At 33.0% G+C, this 24,877-nt stretch overlaps 2 protein-coding genes across 2 annotated transcripts; both read left to right on the top strand.

Annotated features, from left to right (window-relative positions):
* Nucleotides 1–585: 585 nt before the first annotated feature.
* On the top strand, nt 586–8,965 carry LOC119635523. The gene is made up of 3 exons (XM_038030350.1): nt 586–697; nt 1,125–1,350; nt 8,659–8,965. Exons 1-3 carry the CDS (start codon nt 647–649, stop codon nt 8,778–8,780), a joined length of 399 nt encoding a protein of 132 aa, XP_037886278.1. The 5' UTR covers nt 586–646; the 3' UTR covers nt 8,781–8,965.
* Nucleotides 8,966–21,571: 12,606 nt separating this feature from the next.
* LOC119635423 lies at nt 21,572–22,496 on the top strand. The gene is made up of 3 exons (XM_038030230.1): nt 21,572–21,763; nt 21,948–22,070; nt 22,346–22,496. The coding sequence occupies exons 1-3, from the start codon at nt 21,630–21,632 to the stop codon at nt 22,494–22,496; spliced, it is 408 nt and encodes a 135-aa protein (XP_037886158.1). The 5' UTR covers nt 21,572–21,629.
* The last annotated feature ends 2,381 nt before the right edge of the window (nt 22,497–24,877 follow it).

Genomic DNA, 24,877 nt, shown 5'->3' with positions numbered 1-24,877 from the left:
GAATCTATATAATAGAAAGCGGATCTATCTCAGGCCGTTTTGCTTGTTACATACGTCCGCAAAAACTTAATACACCCCGTATCACAAGTGGTGTCTTCCTTGGCAATTCAGAAAATCCACCACAAATGCTAAGCAGATAATATTAGCTACAAACACTATTGTATTTGTTATCTTATCAAATATCTGTTATATATTATATGAATCGACTTTCTAACAATTGTAATTTTTGAACATATTTTTTTTACTAATTAGCTGCGTGATGACGCGATAACGTATCTACATTGCATACCTTCGTCTAGCATCTTTTGACTTTATTCCGTAAATGTTTTCAGCGAAATGTTCCATCTTATAATATATAATGTTTTTGGGTTAACTGCTGAAAATTAGTTAAAATATTTTCAGAGGAAATGAAAGAGGAAATAATAACAGTGTAAACAAATCGCTCATTATACTACAATTTGACAATAAGGCACACGTTTTGTGAGTTATTGCCTTAGGCCGCGATCACCAATTAACAAATAAGAAATTTTCAATCTGCCTCTTATTTGATGCCAATGTCGTCTTGATAAAGTAGGTTGAGGAGTCCATATTACCGTCTCATCAAAGAATATTAATTTTTCATTTCTGGTAGCGATTTTGCAAAGAAATGGATCTATATGAAATGAATCGACGAATACTTTTGCCTTTCCAATTTCGTGTAAGTATCTTTTATTGTATAATTGATCATTTACATCCAAGGGTTCTTGCATATTTAAGTTTGCGTTCGCTTCAAGCTGCAGCAAACTTTTTAATCCAACGTTTAGACAAATACGGCAAATTTTCTTTGTTGTTACCATCGGAAACCAAATGAAAATTATGCAATGACAAATAAAATCATCGGACGAGATGGATGCTGTCATTTTATTACAGGATTTTAAAAAAAAGTTATACTTTTTGTACATGTACTTGTTTCCGTCTTCAACGATCGCTGCGGAACTAAAGGCAAAGAAAATTCTTTGCAGATATTTGACTCCTTCAAGATTCACGAAAGTTGCATGCAACTAATTGGTACACAATTTTATAAAAAATCTAAAGACAAATAATTTTACATTCAGCGGTAGAATAACAATATTTTTTGTTTTCAGTTACCCAAGGGATCTCCCTATAGGTGCGAACATGAAGGTGATCATATTAAAATTTGTACGCATGCCCACAGAGGAGGTATTGACATGGACCCATCTTCTAATATATCCATCGGGTCCGAATCACTTTTAGTATCGATTTGGGCTGGTCTGCCGGTGTTCAACCTGCCCCTTAAATTTTTGAGATATTCTGACGAAATTCGGTGCGCCGACATGATTTGGTCCAAGGGTGAATAGAATTGAAAACAGAATGAATCTCATCACTTTTTCGATCATTGCCCATTTAATTCTATTACATAAAAAACTACAGGGTTCATAGTGTTTTTATTCAAAAATGTCCCGACCCGTTTAAAGCAACGGTATTTAGTTGGCATGATCTCCAATGCCAACTTCGAGCTCCTCTAACGTTAAAGCATTTATTTTTTCAAAACTGTGATGTTAATACATCGCACATATACACACACACACACACACACAAAACAACGCTGTGAAGAAATTACCGTTTTCTCTTATCTGAAAACCTTTACTCAATGTATTAAATCACAATTTCTTAGCAAATATTTTATTACGATATCAATGTAGAAAAGCATATTACGTTATGACTGTGCCTTATGACAGGTAAAGAAAAACAAAGAACAAATTTTTTTTTTTTAAATTAAAGAATGTTTTGTTAAATATTTCAAAAAATAGTAGAAAAAAGAAGCAAAGTTTTTAAAAATTAAATCAAAAAATAAACAAAAGATGGAAAAATATTCAGAAATTTTATAAAAAAAGTATAAAAAAAAAAAATGGCCCGCTAAAGTAAAATTTGCAATATTTATAACAACGTCAGTAACCACAACACCGCGGTGCTTACTCGACGCAAGAGAACCAAGAAATAAAAAAATCAAAACTGCTTTAAATAGAAAGAGAGAGAGAGAGAGAGACAGAGAGAGCGAGAGATAGATAGAGACAGAAATAACAAGAAAAATTAAATCAATGGTTTTTTTTTGTTCAAACTGCTGACGAGCGAAGTAAAGTGGAATTGATATATAAAAAAAATGGAAGAAACCAAAGTCTTAGAAACCGCTTTAAGAAACTGTCAACTATTAGAGACCACTCTACAAGATACAATTGAGATCGTGCGACGTTTAAATATACGCTATAACGTGGATTACTTTTTGAAAAATTACAACAACTACATAGCTAATATATGGAATCAGTATCAATGCAAATTGAAAAAAGAAACGCCAATAAAAAATATAGAGGAAACGTCTCTTCCTTCTAGCCCTTCATCAATATCGTTGAAATCCTATCGCCGAGTAAATCATCCAAGTCTTGCGGGTCGTAGTGCCAGCGAACTAATGGGGAACAGTGTTCGAATAAATTATACATTTATTAAGATCAAGCGCAGCATGGAAACGGTTCTATTGGAAATACATCGAGCTATCGATATAGCTAATCGGCAACGTAATTATACGCATTTTAATATCAACGATCGTGAAAATTATATATGTTGTCATTAACGTGGGGAAGATTAGCTAAAAAATGTGGCAACTTTTTTCTATGTATTATATAATATTTCACTTTGTATATTTTTCCGTAGTGAAATAGCCATTGAATGCGCATGTACTTAAATGCATAAAATTATTTAAGTTAATTTTTAGTTATCGTTCATAAGCTGTTATACATATATGCATATGTACGCGCGCGTATATATATATATATATATCTATTTATGGTTTCAAGTAAATGAAATTTCGGGCTTTTGTGTATGGCTTGTGTCCTATTGTATATAATTGTACACGTGCGTACATTTTGATAAAAATAAACCAATTTTTTATTTATTTTTGATAAAGTAAACAAAATCTATTTTGCACTGCACGGTAGAAGGATGGAAAATGTAGCGGAAATAAGTTATTTAGTTTTATTATGTTGGCGCGTGCATCAGATTGTTGCTATTGGAATCATTCTGTCATGGCATCCTTTATATGCAACTGGAAGGCTTTTATCTCACATCTTTCAACGTAATCCGGCAGTCGGATTTCTTACATAGTGCGTAAAAGTGGCTTTTCTACCTGTCGCAAAGAATTATGTATAAGATTCTATGGAAACGTGCCATTGCGTCTTGTTGGCAAATGCTTTTCGTCACAAAAGATTTGTAGAAAAAGGTCGGCTTAGCAACACTTTTTAACAAGTTAAGTTTAGATTCCTGTGCATATGCTGTGCATATCTTGTGATGGTCCTTTTATGCTATAGTATAAACGCGGATATTTTCAGAAGTTTCGTGCCGAGAAATTTTCAAAGAAAGTGGCGAGATCGGTATAACTAACGATTTTTTTAGGTTCTCGGCTTTCAAAGAGCCGCACCGCACCGTTGGTTTGTTTGAATCATTCCTGATTTTGAATTTAATGCTTTACGGTTGTTCATTGTTCGATTGAGTGCGGTTTAGATCTGACTTCCTGCGCTTTAGAATGTATCATTGAAAGAGAGTTCCGGCCCCATGTATTGATCGTACATTCAAAAGGTGGTCGCCGCAAACCAGACCTCGGAATGATATCTGCTAGAAGGCATCGCTTATTGATTAACATATATCATAAATCTTTTTTCGACGTTCCTTAGTACCTATGAGGTGATGAACCCTAAGTTCAAATTAAGCCATAGACATCAGTCAACCATCTCATATATTACATACAAGCTTTATACTTTTGATGATAAGAGTTTTAAGAAACGGCGACGGAGTGATAGATCGTTCACTTTGATACGGAAAATTATCTGTTATTTAATAAGTAAGGACAAGAGGAAGAGTCAGAAGAAAAGGAAGAAGACGAAGAAATTGAGTCAATATTTATATTATTCAACATATTTATGCAAGCTGTATGAGTATGAGTAGTAAAACTTTGTCCTTCGCTGGTGAATCAAACGTTCGTTCCTTTCCTATGAATATAATTTTTCTCTTTTCTGAAAATTATAATAATTCAAGTTAATTTCTATGGTTTTCTGCGCCACCAATGTGCAAGAAAGATGAAATAAATTAAATTAATGAAAATCCATAATAAAGACAAGAAATTATGAAGTGTGCCAGTCAAACTGGATTGCTTATCAACATAACAAACATTGTTGCACCATACGACTGAAGAAATGTTGTTAGCAAACTCCACCAGTCATCTATAAATGGAATTCTATTGAAAGAAACTACTATTGATAGTAGCTCCGAGTTCATTCATTTGCTTCCAATGAAAAGGAAAATGATGACAAAAGGAATTCATGTTAATGAGATTTTAATAAAAAAAATGGAAAAGGCAGAAACTTTATATGAATTTAATAACAAAAGATAGTATAATGCTTTCATTTATGTTGGAATTTTTTGTTTTATTTGTTTTTGTAAAGAGTATGAGATTTAGATATTTTTGTCAATTGTTAAAAAATTTTCTTTAAGTCATATCACAATAATATTTTTTCTTTAATTGGTTTCGTTTTTATAAAAAAAACAGGTCCTCCAGGTGTTTATACTTTGTCTGCATAAAATGTAAGACTTGAAAAAATACTAAAAAACAGAGAGAGAGAGAGAGAGAGAGAGAGAGATAGAGAGAGAGAGAGAGAGAGAGAGAGAGAGAAACAAAGAGAACCACATTCGTGTGGTTATTAGTAGATTTATTGGCCAGTTCTTCTTGGTTTCATTGCAGAGTCATTCATTTAAATGACTCGTCTTTTTTTTCCTTTTTTTCAAACTCTTTTACATATTAATTGCACAGTAATTGGCATTAGTTTAAATGCGAATTAAAGTGCTGCGTTGCTCTGTGTGCGGTCAGGTGCATTAATTATTGGCTCATTCAGAAAATAAGAAGGCAAATTAATTGAGAAAAACTTTAATGTACGTTATAAAAATGCACGGAAAATATTCTTAGCTTCACCAAATATGGAATATGAATTTTTTATTTATGCCCTTTATGTTTTATTTTATAGTTTCGGGATAACTTAAGAATAAAATTATTTGGGCGTTAAGGCAAATTTTTGATATTTATCAACTTATTGCAAAATTCTATGTTGTTAGTCGTTACTGTTTCGACGCAGAATATGTACGCAATCGAGAATATATTGGCACACGTTGACGTTTGGAAGCATAGGAGCGCAATATGTTGATATACTCTCACCTTTTGATGGCAGCTATGAAATTTACGAATATTTAGTCGATAATACAAGAAAATAAAACCATTTAACAGCTGCGAGAGTGGCTCAACGTGAATGCCTACTTGGGCGGCTTAACCTCACGATGTCCACTGAACTGGCGCCCACAAATAAGTGAGATAGTTCCCATAAGGTATGTACCCCACTTACGAATGGAGTGACAGATCAATTTAAGGGCAGGAAAACCCGCTCCGGGGAATGTTCGAGCCTTATCTTCACCTCATTATATATAGCTGTCGCGATTTTACGGGATGCTCCTCCGCGAGGCCCATTTAGCAACCAAGACTTTTGGGCGTAGATTTTCTAGTCATTCACAGAGGTATTACTTTTTGTAGGCTCCCACAAAAAAAGAAGCCTTTAGCATTTGGTCTTGCCTTTGAATCGTGCTTTAGCCCATCAAAACTATTCCTTCACAAGATATATACGTTGGCAGAAACCAACTGACACGGCCTGCTCTATGCTCTCGGCTATCACTACTTCTCAATTCTTTACGACCAAATCCGTTCTGCTCAACTAGTTTGCATTTCCTCCAAAGCAGTATACCCTAGCGAAAGTAAACAGCACTATTATACAGTAGACTGCCCTACAATACGGTAGACTCGCTCCGTCTAATGTGAATCTCTGTTGTAGATTATACGAATACATGGGATATTCGCAGTTCAAAGCGATTGACTTACTTGTTAAATTTAAAAAAATTTTTTTTAATAACCAAGCATTGACAGCAATTGTTAGTTCAATAGCACACGTTTTTTTTTTTTCACAAAAGGGAGAAAGGGAAATGTATAAAAATTTATCAAGACGTGTATTGAGTCCCATTGTGCTATTCAATGCCATACGAAAATAGTCAAAATTTTTCCACCGCGATATATGAATTCGTCTTATGTGTGTGAGTGTGCTGAACTGTATGTAATGCTATGTTTATGAACAACAACGAAACTATTTATTATAATTAATGTAATGCAGCATACCTACGTTTACTATTACGTACGATACTTAATTAATATTTTATATTAATGATTATGCTGCGTTATTTGCTTGAAAGCATTTATAAACAAAAGTTTCTTAGCATACTAGATCATAATTACTGTAAGTACTTTTAGAAATAGTTTAATTAGAATACTAATGTAAAATAATAAAAGAAAAATTTTATACATTACAAGCAATGTAATAAAGGACGAAATTTAAAAATCATTTCACTTCTAGGTCTTATCAAACGTGTTCAGACTTGATTGTTCTATGTGTAGAGATTGCTCCTTAAGAAGAGTAACTTTCGAAACGCGTTTAGAAGCCAATAAAAAATGTTATCAAACTGGCAATGGTAAAGTCAACTTCTCAGACGAGCAGCTTAGCAGCTTCGTCAATAGGTAAAACTGACGTGATTGAAACGGGAGAAGTCCACGAGTGTTCTAACGCACATAGCTAATGCTAAGCTCGATTTGCCGAAGAAGATGCGGATCATCTTAACAATGGTGCAACTTAGAACTGGAGCCATTTTGTGCGTCAGCGTGTTCGTAGTCATGGTGGATCGCTACATGTAAGCTTTAATATAAAGCACTACTAGCTTTGATATGTTGTATTTTATTTTTCAAATTCCAAAAAGAGTCACTCTTGATGAAAGGCACTTTACAATATGCGTGCTTTTTATATTACCATTACCGAAGGATGAGAGGTATATTCATCATCTTGTCGAAACGCTTACACCATTTAGCAGGAAGCTTTACAGACCATATAAACTCTATCTATATATTATTGATTAGTATCAAGTCTGAATCGTTCTAGAAATGTTTGCCACTCTGTCTATAAAGTAATGCGGAGTATCAATGTGCACAAGTATTAAATTTGATGATTTTGACATTTCTGTACATAAAATAAAAGAAGAAATCTGCTATCGAAACCCATCAACACTTTTGGAAGCTTACAGCAATGCTGATCCATCGTATCCCTTTGTCTGCTTTGGTTTTAACGGTTTAAAGGCGGTGATTTTGATATCAACGACAAAGAAAGACTTGGAGGACCAAAAAAGGTCGAAAGCAAGAAACAAAACTTATTGAATGAAAACCCAGATCAACCTTCCAAAGAACTTTTGTACAGCTTAGCATGTGATGAATCAACTGTTTCTAGAGGTTTACATTCGATGAGAAAGATGTAAAAGCACGGAAAATGGTTACCATATGAATTCATTAAAAATGTCATTTCGAACCGTTTCATCATCGACATTACATTGCTGGCCAGGCAAAAAAAGGAAGAGAGCGGCGGATAATGGCTGGCGATGATAAGTAGGTCTGCTACGATAATCCCAAGCACAAAAAGTCATCAATCAGTACAAGCGAGCCATCTACATCGATACCGAAGCGGAATATTCATAGCCATAAGGTTTTGCTGCGGATATGGTCGGATATGCAAGGTGTAGTGTACTTCGTGCTGTTAAAATCGAATAAAACTCTTACTGCAGTTGTCTACCAATGTCAATTGACCCAATTGAACGATGTGTTGTTGCAAAAACACCAACAATAGCGGCTAAAAGACGCAAAGTTATTTTCTTGCATGATAACCACACGCTGCCACGCGTTGCAAGAGTAGTGAATGTTGCACTGTTGCAAGTCAAATTCTGCTCCACCCAGTGTAGTCATCAGACATGGCGACTTCTGATTATCCCTTCTTCAAATCGATGCAGCACAGCTTGACGGGGTTGCGGTTTTGAAGTGCTGAAGGAACGCGAAAGTTGGTATTTGGGCCATATCGCAAGAAAGATAGGAGAAAGTTATAGAAAATGATAGAAAATATTTTGTTTAACGTATATTGTACTAAATTTTTCTCAATTAATGAATGCCTTTTTCAAGTGAAAAAACGAACAAAGTATATGCAAGAACCAACAGCTGCTTTCGTCAGTCTTTTCATTTTGCGGTCGTTGCACATGCAAACACCGTTATCACGTTCCCATATACCGAATTTAGGTGTCAATATTGACGATCACACAATTCAAGTTTGATACCTGTCGTAAGCATGATAATTTCTATTCTAATCCAATGGGCATTTCATAAGCACCCGGGGAATGCAATCCTAATTAAATATTTCATTTTGTTAGAGCGACTAGATCGACCATCTGATCAATCTTGTCCAAAAAAGAGCCGTTAGTCTTAGTCATCCCACTTTAATCCTAGAATATTTTTCTTTTCATTCTAAATATATTGTAATAATATTTCTATTTTTCTCATAATGAAACCAACGGAAACCTCTTTCTGTACAATTCTAAACAAAAAAGTAATACTTAAAATTTTGTAAAAAGTTTTTATGAAATTTTATTATAAATACTCTGCAAACATCTAGATATTGATTTGAGCTTTGTGTTATATATTTTTTTTTTTTTCAGTGCTTTTGGTGAATGTTGAAATGACTTTAACTATTTCGATTAAGTTCTATGGAATAAATTTTCCGAAAGCTATTGATCAAATATGTACAACGAACGAGAGAGAAGAGTGGCAAATGCAATAACAACAATAATAGCATGGATTGTATGGAGATGTATCCGATAAAAAACTATATGAGCTTAATTTTAATGGCATAAACTTCCGGAACGTGATTAAAATTCGGAATACGTGTTAAAATACGAGAAAGAGTAGTTGCGTTCAGAGTGAATGAAGCAATGGCCATAATATGAAAGCACATAGATATACCAAATACAGCCATTAAACACAAACTGTAACGAATATTTTTAACAGACAGACAGCTAGCTGTACATATAGATGTGTATAATATGTAAGTAAGTAAGAATGAAATCAAAACCAAATAGAACCAAAAAGCAAAACCAAATCAAATCACAAAACCATTTGAAAACAAAACATCAGGAAGCGCACACTTACGCATTCACTTCTGATGTATTAGATGCAAGGGACCTAATGTAAATGTTTTTTCCACTACAGTTCAGTACAGTACAAATACTGACTTGTTTTGATATATGATAGACGAAACTCTCACACTTACTCACAGCATATATATATTCGCATACAAGCTTACAAATTTTTGTGTATAAACAATTTGAAAGCAAACTTTCACTGGCCAAGTAGATGAATGATTGCAATGGAGGATGGTTCGAAATGGAGTAAGAGGAAATAATAGAACGATATGAGGATGAGTGCAAAAAATAAGTAAAATTCTCTATTTGTTTTGATTCGAACAGCAGCAATTGAGAAGCTAAAAATGTTGGTAGCAGTTTTAGAATGAAATGGATGAGTGAAAAAGAATTTCAAGTATTTAAAAATTCAATTCACGCACACACAGAGTGCTGAAAAAATGCCAGAATGTAAGTACAAAGAATAAAGCCGATCGCCTCCTAGTACCCTCTTGTGTAGATATCGATGCCATCAGTAATGATGACTATGATTTTGTTGTGATTTTTTTGTTGTTCTTTTCGTTTTGCAGTTACGACTGCTCTGTGTTCTGTTCATCAGCCTTTAACTACTAACTTGTAATAATGCCCAAATTGTGTCTAATCATAATACATGCGTGTGGATGTATAACTTTGCCGTACATGTGCACTCGCAGTACATGAACATTACCAAGTAAGTGGAAAATTTTCAAAATAACGACAACGTACCGATACCATTGATCTGGGGGTATAATGTTGTTGTCGATATCGTATGATATCAATTGCACGAAAAAATATACTTGCAAGACTGCTGGTAAAATTCTAAAATCATGACAGCGCAAGAGAGTGAAAATCGTGGTCCATGTGAAAAGGAAAATAAAAGGAAACAAAACAAAAAAAAAAAAAAAAAAAAACGGAACGAAAACTGCTTTGTATTCGTAACATGTAAAAGCCTCCAAGAATTTAATTTTGATTTTTCTGGCATTTTTTCATTGTTTTCGTTATGCTATTCGTTGTTAATATTTTTTTTTTTTGCCTTTTTTTTTTCGTTACAAGTTTCTTACTTTTCAAAGTCTTGTTAAATTAATATTTATTTTAACTTTCGCTTTGATGTTTTTCTCATTCGAAGTTTTCTCTTTTTTAAGGTTGCTATATTGCCAAAAAAACAAGCGAAAAGAGTAGAGCTGTTTATGACTTTGAATAACGAATTTTCGTTGAACATAAGCAGAAAGTTTTTAGACCATTCCAGTATTTAGTTTTATTACATTTTAATGAGTTAACAAATTTTACAAGTATTGCGTAAAAAAAAAAAAAAGACGAAACTTGGACGTTTTAAGTTAGATATATAAATAAATGAGAATTTCGTAGACGTTACCTTACTTATGTTACTTATACTTACGTTATATAAGTAAAGTAATGAAAATTTTCGGCTTAAATTTAATCCTTTGATATGTTACTCTATTCCGAGTGAATCATTATACTCTGTATGGCTTGTGGTGCAGCGTATGACAGGTTTGTGCGAACTTATGTTCGTACCACCTGGAAGGGCTTGAGACAGACGCATTATTATATCTATCGATGTAGAATCATTTTCAAAATCGCACAAACTGGTGAGGGCGTCTGTTTGCCTCTCGGTTTAATGTCTAATCTTGTGTTCGTTCTACAAAACTCAATTTTTGAGATATTTTGATGAAATTCGGTGCATTAACGTTCTTTGACCATGGATTTCCATCGAACTACTTTTTCGACTTTAATTTTTATTCTTCTTGTGCCATAAATTGGTCCATAGTAACAATTTGGCACAAAAAGACATTGTAGGAAAGCTGGATTACGTACGTCTTTTTCTTACAGCTCACCATGTATAAGGGTTCTAAAGAAAGGCGAGCCCTTACGTGACGGTAAATTTTGTTTAAGCATCCTACAGAACTACTTAGAGTTTCTCTTTGAAATAGCGGAGTTAAATACATACCTGCACTATATGATGCAGAACCCGCATTCGAAGGATGTGATTTCCATAGAAAAGCATTGCTAGCAAGGAGAACCAATTTAGCTGAGTAATAAACTTATTCAATTTTTAAGTTACCCAAAGTTTCACTTGAGGCACAGTTCATTTAAACGCCTTCTCTGAATTGTTCTTTCTTCGTTATCAAAACGCTGACGCCTTAAAAAGTAGTCGCTATCAACTATGTTCAACTAGTGTGAAAAATGCAAACGTATATATACGAGATAAAAAAAAAACAAAAGTTTTAATTACCTGAATTGATTGAAAACTACTTTATTTCGAAAAATGCAAGTGATGATTACCAGCAAGGCTTAATAACAGCTTGTGGTATTCTGGAATAATGCCGATTTAATTTATTTTAATTTTATTTTATTAATTTAATTTGTGTTGTATAAGCTCAATTTTTATCTTAATTTTTAATCTATATTTGTATCGGCAAAGAGATGGCGTTAGCACACTTGTGACCATAAGCAAAGATCAAACAAGAGAGAGATAAAGCGATACTTCATTATTTTAGCGTTGCCATCACCTTCGTCCTTATCGGGTTACCGTCATGCAATACGTTACATATACACTCCTGCCAAATTGATAATTTTGTTGGAGAGATTATTAAATTTTTTAAATGATATCTTATAAAAATATAAGTAAGTTTAACTGTTTGCTCATTGCTGTATCCGTCGCAATGCATGGTTGAACCTAACTGGAGTTTAAAGAAAAACTTTAACGGCATATACAGGTTTGATAATTACATAACGATTATTACTATTTATGTGATCATAGTTCTGATTGCCAGCATAAGATTAAATAAATTATGCGGACTAACTAATGGGAAAGTTTACCTATAAATTATTTACTCTTGCATACATATATATATATATATATATATATTACCATTATATGAAATGTCATAATATATAACCATTTCCCCATTTTTTTTTTCGTATTAAATGCACGCACATATTATTCTACTCTGATATTAGCAGTATACAGGCAACGTTAAGTCGATTCGTTTCGTTTTGTTATCCCGATGTTAATTGCACTTTGAAATGCTGCTAAGGAAATTTTATATATATATATATAAGAGAAATAGAAACGAATATAGCACATCTGAATAACCAACTTGACAAGATGTTTATATATTTTATATATAAAGCGCGTCAAAAATAAAATTGAGCATAGACAAAATTCAAACTAAAAGGAATGGGGACAATATATACACAATTTATTATTAATAATTTAATTTTTATTCGTTTGCGCTGATTTAAAATAAGTATAAAAGTACGAAAATTGAATAAATTATCATTCGTTGCAATCAATGATCAATGAAGCAGCAATTCGCTGGTTTTATTTATTAGTTTTAGTTCATCGTCCCTGAACAAATTTTTATTGGAAATCAGAGAGCGTCTTCGCGGAGTGACTGCTTTGCTTAACTTAACATCATAGATCAGAAGATCTCCATTTTGACATCTCCTGTTGCATAGTGCACACATATTAATTTAATTATCCATCTAAGAACACATCTCCAATCATTATAATATGCAATTACTATTACCATCAAAGTTTTTATCATAAAACTTAATTTAAAGGCGCATCTCTTCAATTTTCGAAAAGTCAAAAAACCGAAACGTCATCATGAGCTAGCAGCTTTCTTTTAGTGTTAGATACTGAGATTTCACTTATGCGTAAGATATTATACTCTACAAACGAGTACATTCTTATTTCCACTCACGAAATTGTGATATTTAAAAACTTTTTTGTGAAAGGGAAGTGTGGATACTTAAAAATTAATATTTGTTTTTTTTCTTATGTCACCATTTAAAATATAAGCAGAATATGTCCTAATCTTAAACAAGCCTAAAATGAAAGATGACGAAAGCTCCAAAAACATCTTCTACCTCCACATACTTTGTTATGCTAAGGTACCTACAGGGCGTATGAAAATGATCGTAACAAGATTAGAAAATGATCAGTCATGATGCCAGAAAAATTTGTATAACTCTCCTCTTAACGAACTCGAGCAATTTCTAATATGTTTGAGCAAGGGAGAGCGGATGAATAGCTTATGGTGGTAATTATATTGGGAAAATATAATACGAAGAGTGTTTAGCGACAAAGTCGGCAATTGACTGAATGCGTTGAACGATATAAATTGAAATGACAAAAAATTGTAGACTGTTCAAAAGTGATCGTCCACAAATGGAATGGTTGGATGTAAGTACTTGGAAAAACTCTGCCTGGTGGGTTTCAACAGGCCGAGCATGATTTGCTGGCCCGATAACTTACACTGTACGCATCTGGGAGAAATTCAGAAAAATTTACAGGTCAGTCATATAGTGCGCATTACGCACCAGATTCGCAATCATCTATTCGTTTGTGCTTTTGAAAGTTTAGAATGCTATGAAGTTAGTTTGAAAAGATGTCGCTAAACATCACATCTCATAATTAATTGAAGAGGCATCAAAAAGTTGTCAAAGCTTCAAGATTTGTTAATGTTACCGCGAAGGCAGGCATATCGAAATGAACTATGCATTTATGCAACGTTGCTCTCAGTTTTGACTTGAAAAGGCTCAAACAACCTATCAACAATCCAACGAATTAAAATAAATATGAATTCAAGATTTTCCCTCAAGAAAGAATGTTTGCTTATACTTTAAGGATATATCCCGTTTACATTATAGCTCTCAAATAAGTTTTATTAACCACTTACATACAGACATTTGGTATTAAACATTTAAATCATGTTAAAGAGGTCTGTGTGTAAAAAAAAAAAAAAAATAAAACACACACATATACTGAAGAGCTGTACGCATACTTAAATCTTTATTTATGCATAAAGTGCTTGTACAGCCAATAAAATGAACACCTGTGTGTACCTATAAAACACCATTTACTCATATTACCATTTGAATGCGTGCGTGTATATATTTGCTTGTTGGCTGGGGATATGGTGAATATGCTAGTGTTTTTGTGCGTGTGCGTGTTTGTGAAAAGAAAATATTGTTTCACATTCACACATGTCAACATCAAGATATACGGCTTTCAGAAAGTGCTCATTAAAAAGGATTTCCATTTTACTTGCCTTTGCATGGGGAAAGTGAGTAACAATGTGCTTTCTTTCGTTTACTTACTTGCACACGCAACGAGCACCCTTCCTTGGTCTGCTTATGTTATGCTACATAATTCACCTGAGTCTTTGAGTTTGGCTATATTATGTACATTTTTCAACTGTCTACCGTTGCTATTGTGTTATGCTGGAAAGAAAAAGTTAAAAGTGAGTAAAATAAATTTGCACCTTTACGCCTTACAAAAAAATAATAGAATGAGCGTGCATATGGTAAAGCAAAGAAAACAAAAAACAAAAAAAAAAAAAAAAAAAAGAAACAAAAAGAAAGAATCCCCTCCTAACCAACGGCTGAATATCAAGTAAGTGATTGTATATATGTGTACATACCAGTGTTGCCAATTATTTGCAACATGTGCTTAAAGTGCATATAATAAATTGTATATTATGCCCAAATGGTTCAAGAAAAGCGAGAGAATTCGTACTAAATTTGATCAAATAAGGCAAAACGCAAACAGACGTACGCACAAAATGAAATACGAGGTTTCATTTTTATTTCAGGTACATTCATTCATGAGGAAAGACACACGTATACGTACACCTAGCCGCTGGTAGCTTTTCAAAAGCAAGAAATCATTTTATTATTACTATAAACTTTCTTTGCCCTCTTTCTTTGCCCTCTTTCTTTGCCCCCCGCCACATTTTCGAACACAAAAAAAAAAAAACAAAAAGTCTTGAAAAATTCTAATATATTAGTATGTCAGGACATATGCGTACGAAAACTTAATGTCTTAAATTTGAAAATCGAGCCACGTAGCAAGCATCTGCGTCCAGTTTTTTTTTCTTTTTTTGGGTAAGAAAGATAGAAATGATGAAAAAACAAATTGACACAAGCAACACTACAGCAACGTTACAGTTTTCTTTAGACAGAAGACAATGCTTAACCTTTGGATAGTTGATAGTTTAGAACTATTGCATATTATTGGACAGCCCTGCTTTCTAACTAATGATTTGCGATGTATAAAATTCCTTAATATGCAACATAAAAATTTGCGAAAAATGTTAGAGTAATGCTTTCTGTGAAAATGGAAGAACTAATGTGAAACTTACTTTACAAAATCTTTTTTTTTGGGAAATTATTTAAATTATTTAAAATATAAGTTTTTCTCCAAAGATTATAACAAAGGCATTTGTTCTGAACCGTACATATGCTGTCGAATGTACTCAGTCGATATTTGCACAAAATATTAAGGATATATCCTAAACCAATTTCAATTTTGTAATTAATCCTTAATTTATACTCCATGTGCATTTGATTTACAATTACAATCTTCACAACCAGAGTACACGGGTTCAAATCTCGGTGAGTTTTGTTCATAATTAATCATAGCTGTGGTCAGTGGAAAACTTTCATTTTGCTTTAAGTCAATGCATTATTTTTTTGCTTATAACAAGAACATGCTTCTGTTTCTTCGCCAAACTAAGGGCGAGGAATTGTTTCTCCCTCTTCTGTCATTGGAAAATAAAATTATTCGTGTTTTGTCGTTGTGCCTTAAGCATGCACGTCAAAGATCGTCGAATTAATGTCAGTCAACCAGAAAATTAGCGTATGTTAGGTTCAATGATGAAGTATAGAAGTGTGAGCAAATTTACAATTGTTAAGCGAATGAAACGAATTAAAAAAAAAATTTGACTCCAATACCGAAATCTTTCAAAAATTTGATGCATATAGATAGAGTTATCCTGTAGTTCCGAAAGTGAACGTAAATAAAATGCATTTCTAACTAAGATTTGGATCAATTTCTTTTTTCAATACGTTGTTCGGATTTTGCCATTATTTCTGGAATACAATACCATTCAAATGTCCTCCACGGGCCATCTTACTGAACTAGATTCTTTTGATGTCATTGTCGACGACTCGTCTGCACATAATTGGCAATACTTCGGCCATAATTGGACGGAAGTTCGTTTTCAAACGAAATAAAAAGTTTTTTGGAACTTTTCTTTAAAGAAAACTTGGAGATGGAAAGGTGTCAACCAGGAGGTAAATACAATCAAGCCGACACAAAAACTGATTTGCGGCCCTATTTTCAAATTTAACTTTTCGACCGATTTCAGGGAAAATTTGAAATTGTCTTCTTGTCGATACCGTTATGACATTGTAGTCGAGAGGACAATCAATCTGTAATGCATATTTTTAAGCGGCTCAAATATTTGATAAACTTATAATAGAGCCGTATTCACACGGAACATGGTGGATTCATGCCCTGTACGAGTCATTTAGATTATACAAATGCAATATTAATGGTCATTGAATGTTTTTTTTTTTTTTTTCATAAGTAATGTATAAAAATTTATCAATCATATTTGTTATCTTTTCTTTCAAGAACTTAATCGTTAATAGCATCAACTATTGATGGTAAAACGTAATACAATCGTAACATGTGTCTCATTTCTTCGAAAGAGTATGTTACAAGAATACGATGCAAATTTTTTCATCGTCTTATTCGAAATCGCGCTTACGATTGTGTACTGCAAGTCGCATCGCAAAAAGAAAGTAGTCCCATGAAAAGGTGTAACAATCGAATCTACAACTCTTACTTTATGAGGTGTCGTCAAGCATAGCTGCATACATTTTAGTTTTCATTTCTTACGTTTGTTGTTTTCATGGGCATCTTTTTAATTGTAAAGCCCTAGATTTTTAAATTGCGCGCAAACGCACACACGCACATTTGTTTCGAAGCAAAGCAAGTCGACTTGAGCTTTAGCTAATTAAGTTGAGCTAAGTCCTGGAGCTTTGCTAGTTAATTCCATTGTTTCCACTGTTTCAACTTTTTAGACGCATTACTTAAGATTCTGCAAATCATCTATAAGCTTTTTTCGATCATTTTGGGAATTATTATAGTTCGTCAAATCGAATATTTTATGTTTTCTGTTAAGCTCTAATTACAGTGCAATACAAAAAGTTTTTATTGAAAATTAATGATAGACTTTCTAAGCAAAATCAATATTGAAACTTTTCTTTAAAAAACCCATTAAAAGTTGATTACATGAATATTATTAAGCAAGACCACATTTATGCGTATAGATGTAAGAGATGTAGAAGAGAAAATGGATTCTTTTTTTTTTTTTTTTGTTCTTGCTTTTGTTGTGTTTACAAATACATAGATTTGGCTCTTGTCCTATACCTACATCACAAACACAAACGCATTTCTTCTCTTAACTAGTTCAAAAGTCTGTTTCACTCCAAATCTATTCTATTACATGTAAGCGTATATATATATATATATCTCTTTAATTATCGTAAACATAAGCCAAATAAAAGTTTAAAAAGGAGAAGAAAAATAAAAAAAGAAAGTTAGGCTCATTTTAAGGCGAATTTTATATACCCGGTATTAAGGAGTTTAAGTATAGAAAGTCTTGAATCCGTTTTACAATTGAGCACAACGATCGGATTCCCTAGATTACTTTGGTGTAAAATTCGTTGATAAAATTATTTACATATATATATATTTTTTTTAATTACTTGCGGTTGAATTAGTTAAGAGTAAATATACTGAACCTGCCACTTCCAACTTAATATTCAGAGTTCAGAAGTTCGGAATTTAAATTTATACTTTTGTAAGGATAGAGAGATATAATTAATTAATCTTTCCAAAATACAATAACAAGCGATACTTCTTGCGCCCACGATCTCCCATGCTCCGTTGTTCCACAAACGAAATGATAAAACTAGCATATCTCTACCATCTATGCTGTTTGCTAAAATGGTACAGAAGTCTATCTGAATTGTGAGTATATGTATGTGTGTGTGTGAGTGTATGTGTGTGTATGTGTGTGTATGTGTGTGTGTGTGTGTCTATCTGTTTGAGTATGTTTGAATGTGTTTTTTTTTCTGACCAGGTGTTTTTATTATATTTAATCTCATTTTCTCGAGGTTAGAGAGCAAAGGCGATGTGTTCTTATTGCTTAGCACGGCCAAAATAAGGAAAAAACTTTTATGTTCATTCATTCATGATGTTCTGTCATTAGCTAAATTAGGTTTTAACTTTTTTGTATATTTTCAGGTTTTTCTCCTTTTTGTTTTTTTTTGTTTTTTTTTTTTTTTTTTTTTTAACCAAATTTTTTATTATTTTATTTAGTTTTTGTTTTTTATAATTTTCACTCATTGCCCAGAGTTGGTTTAAATGCAGAAAACTAAGCCACATTTAAATACTTCTGGCTTTGTGGATATCTTTTAGTTTGCTTTTGTTTTTAAGCCTGAATAGCTTGTCCTTCTTTCGAGTGTAAGAGTAAAAATTAAGAAGAAGAAGAAAAAGAAAAAAACGAAAATTGTACAAACGAAAAGTAAACCTTTGAATTATTTTGTGTGTACGCGCGTGCGTTTGTATGTATGTACGGGCGCGCGCGCGTGTGTGTGTGTGTGTGTGTGTATGTATGTGTTTGTGTCTCGAACGTCTTAGCATTATTAAATACATTAAATTTTAATATATTTTCTCTTCCTCCATAACGGAGAAGACAGAAGAAAAAATATAACTAAATATTACACTGTCGGCTTTTTAGCTTTTAATATAATGTTAACAATTTAGTCAAAGTGATTTTTATAAACGACAGTTGATAGTTTCTATGTTCCAAAGTTTTTAAAATATCGAGGATATCGGATGTAGATGCAAGATGTGGATTAAGTGAAAAAATCTTTCCAAACCTCTCCCCGTCCTTTCGCTGAAACCAATATGTAAAGAAAAGAATTTGTTTTCTTTCTTCCTATTGAAAAGACAATAAGTAAAATATTTCTCTTTATTGCTTTAGCCAAGTCTCTCTCACACATGTATAGCCAGGGACACACGTACATCACCTGATTAAATTATTTCTTTTCGTTTTATTAGTTAACAAAACCTGGGATCTTATTAGACAAATTGAAGCAACCCTCCCACACCATGCCGCATCATGTCAACAATAGCGTAACAATAATTGCACAGCTGTCCTTTAACAACAATAATACACTTTTCTCTCCAAATTTTCAATACCCTTTGTATAAATATTGGCAAAAATTGTACATATTCCAAGACGAAACTTATTTATAAAAAGATGATTAATTAACGATGAGATTGTATCCAATTTTTGTCGCCGACAAACGCCGTTTGCAGATAACTGATATATTGATAATCCAATGCAAAAGAAAAGTGGTCTTCAAAAAGGAGAAATGTCTGATGTACGTGATTTAGTTTCCTTTCTCCTTAGTTTAGTTTAGATTTCTCCTTAAATCTGTGTGTATACGACACTGATTTAGACAAATATTATGATAAAAATTTTAGTTAAAGTACTATCTGCTGGCGTCTAGTACATGTCGGAGTTTTGTATTGAACACCAAGTAGTTCCAGTGCTACTCACTTTTTTATACCCTACACAGCTTGTGGCACATTATTATACGATAAAATATACGATCGATATATTGATTGCATCTTTCAATCAAACTCACAAGCCGTTTGTGCGCATTACAATATTCAGACCAAGCTACATACGGCTTGTTTCGTTTTTGCACCCTACACGACGTGCGGTGCAAGTATCTATCCGCCTGTCCGTCTTGTTTTCTTGTGTTCAACCTATAGTTCGTAATTTTTGAGATTTTTAGGCGAAATTTGTTGTATAGATGATTTCGATCCAACAGAATGAAAAAGGTTAGGAAACGTTAGGATCGGATCACTTTTTCGATCATTTTCCATGTAACGCTTTATTTTAAAAAGTCGTTATATGACTAACCATAAAATGGTGTATGATATTGTACGATGACTACTATAGCCTTTTTATCTGATTTTTATTTATTGAACTAATTACAAGAAAATCAATTATAGAAATTATTCAGCGCAAGTGAGATGTACACGCGTATATAGATTAAAATGTTAATCATTAACTTTGAAAGCAGATTCAAAGAAAAGAGCACATGAAATGAGATAATAATGAAGTGTGAAGAAAAACTATGCAATCGAATAAAACCTCAATGAGAATATATTATATCGGGATACGTAGTAAATGAATTCAATGCGGAGAATTATTAATTAGTTAGTTGGTTACTGACTTAAACGAGACAGATGCGAACGAACTGAAACATCTTACATGTTCAATTATAAAATACCTTGACTACATTTACTGTGCATAGCAAAGCATATAGCGGCTTGTGTCGTTTTTCTTTCCTTTTTTTTCTTTGTCATTTGAAGTATATATCCACATATATAAGTCAATTAACGACAGTAATATGCGTAAAAGATCATGGACGAAGATTCACATTTTATGACAATGTGTCCGTTTACATTGAAGAAATGTTATCCTTTTACATCGGGCAACAGGTTAGCATGTAGCCATAGTTAGGACAATCGTTTAGGTAAGTAGTTGAAGAGAAAGCCCTGGAGCTTATCAACAGAAAGAATGTTATATATTACGTATCAGACGGGACCGTAGGCGTAAGTACGGCACTGATATATAGAAGTTCAAAAGAAATGTCAAGAACTTATCAACAGGAAGTGTATCGTATATCAGGCTAACATATAGCTTCTGTTTATTTTTTTAATGAGCCGCCGAAAATTGCGAAAACTTTAATGAGAGATTTTAAAGCGCCCATTTAAAATCGTCAGACTAGTTTCGCGGCTTTTCTCAACTCAACAAAATCCATTAAGTGCAAACTTTTAAAATCTTTTGCTCTGCGGTTTCTGCGATTTCCAAGTATTAAAGGCATGGCAAGAATACTTTACTTACATCTGCACGCTATCCATAGATATAAAAGTTGGCAAAAGCGTTGGTGAATATCTATTATAATAAAAAAAAATACAAACGATTTTCTTACTTTGTTGCAAAGTTCGAAAGAACATTAAGCTACGAGGTCATTAAGAGCACAAAATACTTGAATTTATATTATATCAGTGGTCATTATAAAAACTAATTTACTGTTTTTAAAGAGATAATGGTAGTCACAAAAAGAAATATGTTTTTAGGCTGGTAATATGTATTATAATCAAGAAAGAAGAGCAAAGAGAAAAACATTATTGAATTTCTGTATCAGAAAACTTTACCAAGCATCAGCTGTTTCCTAATGCGAGTTATTGATAGCTTTTATATTTTTGGGAATAGCTATTGAAGTTACATTGCTTTATAAAGTAATGAAACATATGGTATCAAGAATATAAGCCATACATACACACACACATACAAACACGCGCGACTTTATATGTTACGGAAATATCCATTGCCAAGACAACGCTTTAACGGTTACTATCGACATATAATAGTTTACCATGGCAATCAACTATAAATAAATAGGAGGCAATTGCAAAATCGAAGAAGCTTAGATTCACGGATTATTAGTTTGTCTTAAACATTCATATCGATATAATTTAGTTTTGGAAGGGAAAAATCGAAATAATGGACACGTCGGTAAATCTCTTTCAAAGGCCTATGAATGCTTTGCAAAAGCAATGGTATCGTTTATTATTGGCACGTAAAATAGGTTTTCAGGTCGATGGAAAAACTAAAGAAATTCCCGTAGAAAAAACTTAGTAAGTATATATATATATATATTTAAAATTCAATGGGATTTTACAGTATTTGATTTCGTTGAATGTGTGAAATTTTTTATTTGCAAATGTGTACGTGCTCAACGTATATCCGGAAATTTTTCCTTTTTTTTTTTTTTTTTTTTTTTTTTTGTTATCTATATGCTGCCGCTGCTGCTGCTTTCAGTTCGACAATTTGCCAAAAGCGTTATAAGGAAGCATTTCATCGTTACAATCAACAATTCCACAAGGAAATTAAACAACTAGAAGCTATGCAACCGAGTGCCATGGATGCTATGAGAATTCATAGGTTAGTTGATTGCTTAAAATATCCTTTCATTTTATCTATTTTTTTTGCTTTTCATCTTAAACATTTAAAGCAAGCTTCTCAAGACAGAATGAGTAAATAGTTACAAACGTATAAACAATTTTTTCTTGAACTCATTTTTAGTTTTACAGCCCATTAATTATCTTTCCTTCTTACCCTTTCTCGAATGGGTAACATTTGTATAATATTATGTACTGGACAAAACTTTTTCTTGCTAATTTAATATTCGTTTTACTTTTTTTTGTTTTTTTATTTAGAACGTTTGCCATTACCACTCTTTGGCCGCCGTTGCACTCGAAACGTGAGATCAACTTGACACTGGCACAACTCGAGAAGGTTTTAAGTGTCAACGAAAGACGACGCTTGCAACAGATACTAAAATATGGCCCGGACTTGAAACGTTTTTAAGTAGTTTTCTCTATCCCGCTCTCCACTTATTTTACTTCGCTACTCTATACATTCAGTTCTGTTTTTTTTTCTTCTCTTTTTTGCTTTTCGTTTTTTTTTTTTTTTTTTTAATCGGCTTTCAGTCAAGCACTGTAATTTGAAATCCGAAAACAGTCAAAAGCTTGTGCAGCGTATAAGTGCAAATAAAGTGAAAATGAAAAACAATTTTAACGTCAGTGCATTTGGCAAAAAGAGATTTAGTAACAAAAATTCAAGAATTTTAACCATAGAATCAAACAATTTTAAGTGTGATTTTAAGCACGAAAATGAAAAAAAAAAAAACAAACAAACAAACAAACAAACAAACAAACAAATAAAAAAGATACGTGAGACATAAAGTGCATTGCGTATATTTTTCCTTATATTGGCTTTGAATTAATCACAAAGCGCGTTCGTTAAAGAACGCAATCGATTTTGTGGGATTGGAACGTGCGAAGAAAATGTTAATGCTACTAAAGATGTTGTGTGTATAAGACGCTTTTCGTTCTTGTTATAAAGTCGAAAAATTCTATAAGAATAATTTTGCTTTTAAAGATTCGATGGAACTTTCTGGACGAAGTTCCTTTAAATATTTTAAAATTTTTGATTAAAACGATTAAATGAAAACGTTTTTACTTGATTGCGAGCGTAGTGGCCTATTTTGAAACAATATCTCTGGTATAATATGTAGCGCCGAACTTTATTTTTTACACAAAGCTATATGAACAGGGTTGGGGTCCGGGAGGGAGAAGCGTGAAAAGAAGGGTTGGGATGTAGCTTCAGCACGTGAGGTATACAAAAGATCAGTAAACGTTGTACCATTAATGAACAATATCGGATATGTCCAATCATAATTAGCCTATGCATCTCCAGTTTTGAGTTTGCGGAATATCAGATCGTAAATTTTTTCAATCGTTTCTGAATATAGTAAAATTAATTGGGCGACTTGAACATTGTTCATTAATTGTGCTTATGCAACCACGCTGACATTCAATCATCCACATTACCTACTGTGTACCCACATTTGTGCCTTTCGTTGAACTTCAGGCAAAGTACGTGTGCATGCATTTGTGTTCATTTTTTAAATTATCCCAAATAAATAAAGCCTACGTTTCCACTTAAAACTTGTTGTTAATTGAGGGTATGATTCCCTAGCGTCGTCGACTAAACCTCAGAGTATATAATCCCTTGAAGCTAACTAAATATGTGAATCTAAGGCGGGCTATATCTATAACTTCAAATTATGTTTACGAAAAGGCAGTAATTTCCAGAATACAATAACTTAAGTATTAGCGCTATATCTCAATAAGTTTATGCTGATGAATTTTATGATAGCCTAGATTTAGCGACGGGTCAATACAATGTAGGACGAAAATCCTGTGATACTGTCAGGATAAACCGTGGATTATCTGTCATACTGAAGTAAATAACTCTGAATGTGAATGAATGTAAGTATCTACGAAATTACGAAGAAGTACTGCTGGAAATGTGGAAACCCGACAAAAATGAGAAAATAACAATGATTTCAAGAATTTATCGAATTTTTGACTATTTTAAATTTCATCCGGTCATCAGAGAAGCTTTTTTTTACAAGCTGAATCGACTTGCTGAATGTTCTGAAATGTGACATATGTCCGTCTGAAAACATTCTATCTGACACTAAATGATTTTTTTTTTATTGTAGGTTCCTTTGATTTCTGGGTACGCTTGAACCATGAAAAAAACTTGGAGCTCTGCTTTGAAGAGGTTAATGCCGATATTCAACTAACGTAATTTCAGAGTAAGGCTTTATAAGGAAAGAAAACGTCGTCCGATCCGAACCATTTTCAAGCGCGTCCGTCGTTGGACCAAAACGTGCCAGTTTACTCTACCAAAACATCTCAAGAATTACGGCCTGCAAGTTAAACAAAAAAAGAATGCAAGAAACACAGACGTACCGACAACCCTAAGTAGGCGAAGAAAGTGACGAGTGCTGTAATTACAGGCTGTGTCTATCTCAAGTCCATCTGAGTGTTGCATACATCCGCACAAACCCATATAACTTTGTATTACAAATGGTGGACGGTATAATAATTATTTTTTAATTGATTTTGTGAAATAATTGCTTAAACATAAGTAATTTATTTAAAAAAAAATTTCTTTAAGAAAACTTAAAGTTCTTTATTTTTACAAATATTTGTCTATTAACACGAATACTCATTTAATCGTAACGCTCAAATGAAGTTTAAGTATGTTTTTGTTTTCTGAAATAATATGCTGACAGGGAAATAATTTACAAAAGAAATAAAAGCAACAAAAACAGCAGCTGCTGTACCTTATTTACATGTTGTTTACTTAGGTACATGTGTATTTGAACCAAAACT

Source organism: Glossina fuscipes, unplaced genomic scaffold, assembly GCF_014805625.2.
Source record: "Glossina fuscipes isolate IAEA_lab_2018 unplaced genomic scaffold, Yale_Gfus_2 26, whole genome shotgun sequence".
Taxonomy (NCBI): domain Eukaryota; kingdom Metazoa; phylum Arthropoda; class Insecta; order Diptera; family Glossinidae; genus Glossina; species Glossina fuscipes.
This window is presented reverse-complemented; position numbering and strand designations above follow the sequence as displayed.

What these genes read in the sequence shown, in the direction of transcription:
- LOC119635523 (XM_038030350.1), top strand. Translation starts at nt 647, where the DNA reads ATGGATCTATATGAAATGAATCGACGAATACTTTTGCCTTTCCAATTT. An exon ending in TTTTGCCTTTCCAATTTCGT is followed by an intron (nt 698 to 1,124) that starts GTAAGTATCTTT and finishes TTTTGTTTTCAG; the next exon opens with TTACCCAAGGGATCTCCCTA. An exon ending in CGACATGATTTGGTCCAAGG is followed by an intron (nt 1,351 to 8,658) that starts GTGAATAGAATT and finishes TTTTTTTTTCAG; the next exon opens with TGCTTTTGGTGAATGTTGAA.
- LOC119635423 (XM_038030230.1), top strand. Translation starts at nt 21,630, where the DNA reads ATGGACACGTCGGTAAATCTCTTTCAAAGGCCTATGAATGCTTTGCAA. An exon ending in ATTCCCGTAGAAAAAACTTA is followed by an intron (nt 21,764 to 21,947) that starts GTAAGTATATAT and finishes TGCTGCTTTCAG; the next exon opens with TTCGACAATTTGCCAAAAGC. An exon ending in GATGCTATGAGAATTCATAG is followed by an intron (nt 22,071 to 22,345) that starts GTTAGTTGATTG and finishes TTTTTTATTTAG; the next exon opens with AACGTTTGCCATTACCACTC.